This window comes from Balaenoptera acutorostrata, chromosome 9 (assembly GCF_949987535.1).
Source record: "Balaenoptera acutorostrata chromosome 9, mBalAcu1.1, whole genome shotgun sequence".
Taxonomy (NCBI): domain Eukaryota; kingdom Metazoa; phylum Chordata; class Mammalia; order Artiodactyla; family Balaenopteridae; genus Balaenoptera; species Balaenoptera acutorostrata.
The window spans coordinates 6,515,899-6,524,737 of NC_080072.1; the positions used below are offsets into that span (position 1 = coordinate 6,515,899).

Here is an 8,839-nt window from a genome sequence, read left to right on the forward strand (position 1 = left end):
ATTCATTCATTTGTTTATTTTTGGCTGGGTTGGGTCTTTGTTGCTTTGCATGGGCTTTCTCTAGTTGTGGTGAGCGGGGGCTACTCTTTGTTGTGGTGTGCGGGCTTCTCATTGCTGTGGCTTCTCTTGTTTCAGAGCATGGGCTCTAGGCGCGCGGGCTTCAGTAGTTGTGGCACATGGGCTCAGCAGTTGTGGCTCGCGGGCTCTAGAGCTCAGGCTCAGTCGTTGTGGCGCACAGGCTTAGCTGCTCCGCGGCATGTGGGATCTTCCCGGACCAGGGCTCGAAGCCATGTCCCCTGCATGGGCAGGTGGATTCTTAACCACTGTGCCACCAGGGAAGCCCTAGGGTAGGAAATTCTTAGGCAGCCTCCACCCCACCTCTCCCAACATGGATGGCCCTGGGGGTGGGCGGGTAGGTGAGTGCTAGATGCCCACCCAAACTGGGCACCCTGGTGCATCTCCAAGTCTCATTCTCTACCTACCAAACCCTTAGTCTTGTTGGGATCAGGGTGTCCCACTCCTCCCCACTACCGCCCGCCTCCTGGCTCAGGCTTCCCTCCACTTGCCCAGCCAGGCCATCTGGAATTTGGCCTTTGACCCTCCTCCTCCTGCTTTGCTTGCCTGCCCCCCAATGCCTCACCCCCACTGAGGCTGTAGTCCTGACCTCTGATCTGACCCGCCCAATCGCCAGACGGCCTGCAGCCTCCCCTCAGACGCCCCAGCACTGGCCATTGCCCGAATCATGACTGGGACCGCCACACCCTTGGACCAGGCTCTGGCCAGCCCCCGCCCGCCCCTGAAGAGCCTCTAGCGGCTGCCTTCCCCAGCCTGCCCCGCCTTGCTACCCAGCTCTCCAGCCAGCTCCCTTCCCTCTCCCAGACTATTGCAGCAACCTCCTGACTGGTCCCTGGCCTCCGGTCCCCCCTCCACCCACCGCATACCAGCCACAGGGATCTCTCATCATGCCTCTTCCCCGTGACCCCCATGATGGAGGCCAGCCTTCCAGGGGCAGCTCCACCGCTTTCCAGGCCAGGCCTCTACCCCCTTTCTGATACTTTCTCTCCACTCTTCACTGTCCCTCTAACCCTAAACCTCCCTCCAGGCCCCGGCAGAGTCCTTTGTATTCTCCAAACACATCTTGAGCTCTCCCAGCTCAGTAACTTTGTCTAGGCTGTGCCTTCTTCCCATCATGCCTTCCTTCCATCCTCATTTCTTGACATCATACCAAACTCTCAGACCGCTCCAACGACTCCTCAGGGCACTGCAGCAAAAAGAGAACTGGAAGAAGGGTCCGAGGCCTTGGTTCTGGTCCCAGCCCTGCCACACAGTCTCTCTGAGACCCCCTGGGCCTCAGTGTACCCACCCACAAAAAAGCTTGCTGATTTCCAGGGATCTCCCAGGTCTAGGATGGTATGACTTCTGGGGAAGGCTGGGTGAATGTGGGGAGCAGGTGGGCTTTGGCTCCAGGCAGAATCGCATCCTCCCCCCTGCGTTGCCCTGAGCCAGATTCTTCACTTAGCTGAGTCTCATTCACTCATTCATGCATGCATTCATTCATTCTTTCGTTCAGCAAACCCCATTGAGCAGCATCTGTGGGCCAGGAGCTTTCCAGGCTCAGGGGATACGGTAGGAAATAAGACAATGACCCTGCCAAAATGGAGCTCGCAGTCTCCTAGGGCTGGAGTTCTCCACTAGGGGCAAGGCTGCCCCCAGGGGACATGACATTTGGCAATGTCTCGAGTCTTTTTTTTTTTTTGGCCACACCGCGAGTCCTGTGGGATCTTAGTTCCCCAGGATCGAACCTGTGCCCCCTGCAGTGGAAGCGTGGAGTCTTAACCACTGGAACACCAGGGAAGTCCCAAGGAGTCATTTTTTATTGTCCCAACTGGAGGGATGCTACTGGCATCTAGACAGAAGCCAGGGATGCTGCTAGACATCTTACAACGCACAGCACAGTCTCTAGGAGACGTCATTACCCAGCCCTGACTCTCAGTAATACCGACGGCGAGAAACCCTGGCTATCGGGGAATTCAGGCCAGCAAGCAAATATACACCATGTCAGATAGGCGTAAGTGCAAAGGAGAAAAATGGAACAAGACCAGGGGGCCAGGGAGCCCCAGGGTATGGTGGAGGAGGGTGGTGGTCTGGGATGTTGATGCCTGAGCTGAGACCTGAAGAAAGTGAAGAAGCAGAGACTTTGCATCTTGCAGGAAGAGTGTTCTAAGCAGAGGAACAGCCAATACAAAGGCTCTGAGGTAGACATGTGCCTGGTGAGTTTGAGGAACATCCACAGGCCAGAGTGGCTGGAGCAGAGGGAATGAGGGGAAGGGAGAGGGATGAGAGAGGGAGTTTGCGGGGAGATCACAAGAGCCTGGAGGCCGAGCATGGTAAAGACCGGCCTTTCTTCTGAGTGAGATGGGGGCCTTGAGGGTTCTGAGCAGGAGAGTGACTGGATCTGACTTGGGGTTTAAAAAGATCCCTCTGGCAGGATGGAGAAGGCAAGAGAGAGACCAGAGGAGAGGATGTTGCATGAATCTAAATGGACAAGTGTAGTGGCTTGGGCGAGACATGGGTGGCAAAGGTGGTGAGACGCAGTCAGATTCTGGATCTGTTCTGAAGGTGAAGACAACAGGATTTTCTGAGAGACTGGATGTGGGGTGTGGGAGAAAGAGGAGTCAAGGATGATCTCAAGGCTTTGGGTCTGAGCCAGTGGAAGGATGAACTGCCCCACATTGACTTTCCTCTCATGAGAAGGGGGATAATTCTCTGTGCTTCACAGATGTAAACCTTGAAAGAACGACCTTCCTGGCATATAGCAAGCCCTTCTAAAGTCCTGGTTCTCAAGGGGATTGGCCGCGTCTGCAAGGCCAGCCTGCCACTGTAAGAAGGTTAGCAAAGCCGCCCTGGTTCCATCCCCCGCCCCCCCCAGATTTGCTCAGAAGACTAAGGAACATTTGTCTCATGCTTTGCAGCTGACAAAGCACATTTGCACACACTGAGTGCCGTGATACAATAGCCCTGCTGAGCTGAAGGGCCCTGACACGTTAGCCCCGTTTTGTAGGTAAGAAAAATGGAGACCCAGAGAAGGTCAGCGACTTCCTGCAGTCACACAGCCGATTGTGGCAGAGTGGGAAGCCGGATCAGGACAGCACGCTGAGGGGCAGAACCTCTTCTCAGCATCCCCGCCCCGGCTCAAATTTCTGCTAAGAGTGCAGTGGGTGTGCACGGGTTAATCTGACAACCAGCTCCCCAGGGACCATCCTGAATAATGGGCTCAGTACACATGCCTCCAGAGGCGTCCAGGAGGGGCGGGAAGAGGACCCCGGCCAGGCCTACGCAGCAGGCCCTGCCTGGGGGCAAGGAGGGCTCCACACATGTGACGCCTGTGTCACACACACGTGTGTACCATTGTGTGCCCCATGTCCATACATGGCCTCTCACCAGTCCCCTCCCAGCCAGCCCTGCTCACCCTGCCCACCCCCTCCCCCATGCACCCTGCCCTCCTGCAGTAGGGAGCCCAGGGAAGCATTTCCTGTTTGGGGGCCGCCTCCTCCCCCTCTAAGTCCAGGTTCCCAGGGCCCCAGGCTGAGCAGAGGTGAAGGGAGGGCAGCCCCCGCCCCTCCTCCTTCCCCGGCCACCCCCAACGCCCGGTCCAGCTGGAGCCAGGAGGCTTGAGGGCAGAGGTAGGAGCTCAGTATATAAATGAGGGCTGCGGATGCCCACGCCTGTGTGATCGAGGTGGTTCCCACATCCAGGGCCTGCATGCGAAGGTGGGTGACTTCCTGTGTTAGGGCCTGCAGAACCCACACCACTTTTCGCATGCACACCTAAAGGGTTTAGCATGTCAGAGTATGTGCAACTCTGGGACGAAGGGACAGAGTATGGAGAACGTGCGCTTGTGTGTGGAGAGGAGCATACACACGTGTGTGACGTGAGAGCGTGAGTCAGAGCATGTTTCCACACACATGACAAGCAGCTGTTCACGGGTGTGACGAGGTCGGTGTGTCCCGACTGGGGTCTCTGTGAGTCTCTGGGAAGCAACCTCAACCCACCGCCAAGAGCCCCAGACGGCGCTGGAGTTTTCTGAGGGTCGTCCAGCCTCCTCTCCTCGATTCCCAGCCCTTTAGCAGCGCCTCCTCCCCTCCCCTGCCCCCACTCCCAGCACCACCCCCACCCCTGCCCCCCGCCCGACTGCTTCCTGCTCTGGCGGCCCCGGGGGAGCGGGAGCAGGGAGCTGGCAGCGGCCCCAGCCCACTCCTTACAAGGCCTGAGCCTGGCCCGGGCCCGCCCCCGGCCCGCCCGCCAGAGGCCCCAGTCCCGCCCCCTGTCAAGAGCGGCTGCCGGCCGGGCCCGGGCCAGTCGGGGGGCGTCGCGATGCTGCTGCGCCTGCTGCTGGCCTGGGCGGCCGCGGTGCCTACGCTGGGCCAGGCCCCCTGGGCCGCCGAGCCCCGCGCTGCCTGCGGCCCCGGCAGCTGTTACGCGCTCTTCCCGCGGCGCCGCACCTTCCTGGAGGCCTGGCGGGCCTGCCGTGAGCTGGGGGGCGACCTGGCCACGCCGCGGACCCCCGAGGAGGCCCGGCGCGTGGACAGCCTGGTGGGCTCCGGCCCGGCCAGCCGGCTGCTGTGGATCGGGCTGCAGCGGCAGGCCCGGCACTGCCAGCCGCAGCGCCCACTGCGGGGCTTCACGTGGACCACAGGGGACCAGGACACGGCCTTCACCAACTGGGCCCAGCCCGCCACGGGTGGGCCCTGCCCGGCCCAGCGCTGTGCGGCCCTTGAGGCGAGTGGCGAGCATCGCTGGCTCGAGGGCTCGTGCACGCTGGCCGTCGATGGCTACCTGTGCCAGTTTGGCTTCGAGGGCTCCTGCCCAGCGCTGCCCGATGAGGCAGGCCAGGCCGGCCCCGCCGTCTACACCACGCCCTTCCACCTGGTCTCCGCAGAGTTTCAGTGGCTGCCCTTCGGCTCTGTGGCTGCCGTGCCATGCCAGGCTGGCAGAGAAGCCTCTCTGCTCTGCGTGAAGCAGCCTGACGGTGGCGTGGGCTGGTCGCGGACTGGGCCCTTGTGCCCCGGTACCGGCTGCGGCCCGGACAACGGGGGCTGTGAACACGAGTGCGTGGAGGAGGCGGACGGTCGGGTGTCCTGTCGCTGCACCGAGGGCTTCCGGCTGGCAGTGGACGGGCGCAGCTGCGAGGACCCCTGTGCCCATGCCCTGTGTGAGCAGCAGTGTGAGCCTGGAGGGCCACAGGGCTACAGCTGCCACTGTCGCCTGGGTTTCCGGCCAGCCGAGGATGAGCCGCACCGCTGCGTGGACACAGATGAATGCCAGATTGCCGGCGTGTGCCAGCAGATGTGCGTCAACTACGTTGGTGGCTTTGAGTGCTACTGCAGCGAGGGCCACGAGCTGGAGGCTGATGGCATCAGCTGCAGCCCCGCTGGGGCCATGGGCGCCCGGGCTTCCCAGGACCTTGGGGACGAGTTGCTGGATGATGGGGAGGATGAAGAGGATGAAGATGAAGCCTGGGAGGTCTTCGATGGTGGCTGGACAGAGGTGCCTGGGATCCCGTGGATGGAGGCCACGCAGTCACCTGACTTTGGCTTGGCCTATAGACCTAGCTTCCCAGAGGACAGAGAGTCACGGATGCCCTACCTGGACCCCACCTGGCCACCCCCGCTTAGCGCCCCTAGGGTCCCCTACCACTCCTCAGTGCTCTCTGTCACCCGGCCTGTGGTGGTCTCTGCCACACGACCCCCACTGCCTTCGGCCCACCAACCCCCTATTGTCTCTGCCACGCGTCCGCCCCTGACCCCTGCCCCTCAGCCCCCCGTGGTCCCTGCCATACACCCAGCTTTGCCCTCTGACCACCAGTTCCCCAAGATCTCAGCCAACTATCCAGATCTGCCTTCTGCCCACCGACCCCCCGTTATCTCTGCCACACACCCAGGACCGACCCCTGCCCACCGGCCCCCAATTATCTCAGCCAAATATCCTGAACTGTTCCCCGCTCACCAGTCCCCCATGTTTCCAGATACCCAGGTCGTTGATACCCAGAACACCACTCATTTGCCTCGAATCCCAGCTAACCACGCCCCTCTGGTCACCACCTCCAGCGCCCGTCAAACCCCTGTGACCCCAGATATCCCGGTCCTCAAAGCCCAGGCCACCCACCATCCCATTACTTCCACTGTCCAGCCTTCTCTGACCACTACCTCCAGGCCCCCTGTGTCGCCTGCCCATCAAGTCCCCGTGCCTGCTGCCACCCAACCCCCAGCCTTCCACACTCCCCTGCCCCCAGAGAGCCCCACTAACCAGACCTCACCCGCTAGCCCGACACACCCCCATTCCAAAGCCCCACAAGTCCCAAGGGAAGGTACCCCTGACCCCAACCTGGCCCCGTGGCTGCCCTCGGCAGTCCCCACAGCCCTGGGGGAGGCCAGTCCAGCAGGCCGCAGCCGCAGGGATGATCGGTGGTTGCTGGTGGCACTCCTAGTGCCAACATGCGTCTTCTTGGTGGTCCTACTTGCACTGGGCATCGTGTACTGTACCCGCTGTGGCCCCCACGCGCCCAATAAGCGCGTGACCGACTGCTATCGCTGGGTCACCCATGCCGGGAGCAAGGGCTCAACGGAACCCGTGCCCCACCGGGGCAGCCTCACAGGGGTGCAGACCTGCAGAACCAGCGTGTGATGGGGCGCAGCCCCCGCTCTGTGGGGTGGGGGAAGGGGCATGCGTTGGACACATGGGCCAGGCTGCACCAGGGACCCACGGGGGCTGCCCAGCTGGACAGAAGGCTTCCTGGTCCCCCGGGCCCAGCCAGGCTCCTCTCTCAGTCAACCGCTAGACCTGACTCTTGGGAGCTCTGTTTCCTGGCCCAGCACTCAAGACGGAGGAGATGCCGAGGCCCCCCAGGACCTCAGGGGGTGGGTTCTGGGGTCTTCTCCAATAAACGGGGTGCCAACCTCACCCAAAGCTCCTGACCCCCATTGGCGCCTGAGGGGAGGGTCTGGGAGGACTCAGAAAAAAGAAGGAGGGGATTTTCCTTCAGCTTGTTTGGGCTCCCCAGGAAATAAGGTAAGACTCCTCAAGGCAGGGTATGCTTTAGAGATTCTCAGGGAAACAGGAGCCCAGAGAGGGCAGAACTTTGCCCAAGGTCACACAGAGAGCCTAGGAGTGGGAGGTTCGGCATGAAGAGAATTTCATATTGGTTCCTCTTTTTACATAACTCTCAGAAGATGGGACTGGATCTGGAATGAGGGCTTCTGCTGAACTGGAGCCAAACTGGGGTTTAGGGGGTCAAAGGCATGTTCTAGGCCTGGTGATTCTGGGGAGTGAAGGTGGTCTAGAGGGTGAGCTCTGGTACTTCCCTTCCCCTCCCCGAAGGCCGCCCAGAAGTTGGTGGCTGGGGCTCAGGCGGCTTGAGTCAAGGGTGCTGTCACACCCCTGGGTTGTAGGTGATGGGAGGCACTCCTCCTCTCTGCTCTGGGGAGGTGGTGGGAGTCAGAGCCTAGAAGCTGGGCTGCGGAGAGCCAGGAACCCAGGAGCGAGATCCTACACCCAGCTCCCTGGGCAGCCTCCTGAGCAAGGCCTTCCCATCTTGGGCCACACTGTGCCCTTCTCTGTGTGGATGGTGCTGGGAGAGGGAGAACTGCAGACCGAGCAAGGCTCAGGCTGCTCTAGGCTGAGATATGCCATGAACGGGAGGAGGGGATAGTAAAAAAATCACAGCCTGTGGGGACCCAGCAACCTCCCTCATCCTGGGCTCACTGCCTTGAGGGGACCAAGGAGGGGGAGGCGTGGCAGGGGGAGGGGGAGGGGGAGGCGTGGGTTCCCACCACCTCTGTGATTTTTCAGTTGCAGCTTCTAAGGGACCTCTAATTAGGACCGAGCAGAACCACCACGACCACCCGGGCAGGCGAGGAGGGGTGACCCAGAGCCCCCTTTCCTACGCAGTGCCCTTTGCCACCCTCTGACCCCAGGGGCTGGGCCTGGGCTAGAAGGCTGAGCTGGGCCCCAAGGGACCAGGAGAGGAGGGGCGGGAGTTGGGGACGAATAGGGGCGCGTGGTGGGGGGCGGCACGGAGGGGGCGGAGGGAACGCTACGCACCGCCCCCCCTCCGCTCTCACGTTCCCCTAACTCAAACCAGACGCCCCCGACAGATCCAGCTCAAGCTTTTAACGTTGGAGGCGCCGCCGGAGAGGTTCACTGGATGGGAGTGGGGGTCGCGAGGTGGTCCAAAGGCCTAGGTCTGAGAAGAAGGTGGGGGGCGCAGCCTGGGGGTTGACAAAGCCTGCCAGGACGAGAAGAACTAGAGCTCCCTCCTGTGACCCTGGGCAGGAGATCCACAGCGCCCCGAGGGCAGGAAGGAGTTAAAAGCACTGCTGTCAGAGGGCGGGGATGGGAGTGGGGAAGGGGGCCCAGAGCCGGCTCTTTGTCATCCTGTAATGAGCACCAGATGCGGAGCTGCGTGCGGCCCTAAACAGACAGCCTCCCAGGGCAGAGCCCCCACTAGCGCCGAAATGGGGCTCCGCCCACTGACTCAGGCCCCGCCTCCTCCAGGCGCGACCCGGGCCTGCACTATCAGCTTGGCCTCTCGGAGCTACGAGCCACGCCCACCCACTGCTGTCTGGCGTCCCCTCGGGAACTCTCCAGAGGCCACGCCCACCAAGGCCACAAGCCACGCCCCCTGCCAGCTCAGAGGTTCTCGCCGAGCGATTGCCCCGCCCCTCTGCTCTATCAGCTCCGCCCCGGCCAAGGCAGTACCTAGGCCCCGCCCACCAGGGCCATAGCCCCGCCTCCTAAGCGCAGCTTGCGCTAAGAGACTGGCTGTTATTAGTTGCAGCTT

The 8,839-nt window shown here is 61.7% G+C and overlaps 1 protein-coding gene across 1 annotated transcript; it reads left to right on the forward strand.

Moving 5' to 3' along the window:
- Positions 1 to 4,327: 4,327 nt before the first annotated feature.
- Positions 4,328 to 6,960, forward strand: CD248 (CD248 molecule). The gene has a single exon (XM_007171255.2). It carries the CDS (start codon positions 4,375 to 4,377, stop codon positions 6,682 to 6,684), a length of 2,310 nt encoding a protein of 769 aa, XP_007171317.2. The 5' UTR covers positions 4,328 to 4,374; the 3' UTR covers positions 6,685 to 6,960.
- The last annotated feature ends 1,879 nt before the right edge of the window (positions 6,961 to 8,839 follow it).

Excerpts from the sequence above, each read along its gene's own strand:
- CD248 (XM_007171255.2), top strand. The coding sequence starts at position 4,375 with ATGCTGCTGCGCCTGCTGCTGGCCTGGGCGGCCGCGGTGCCTACGCTG.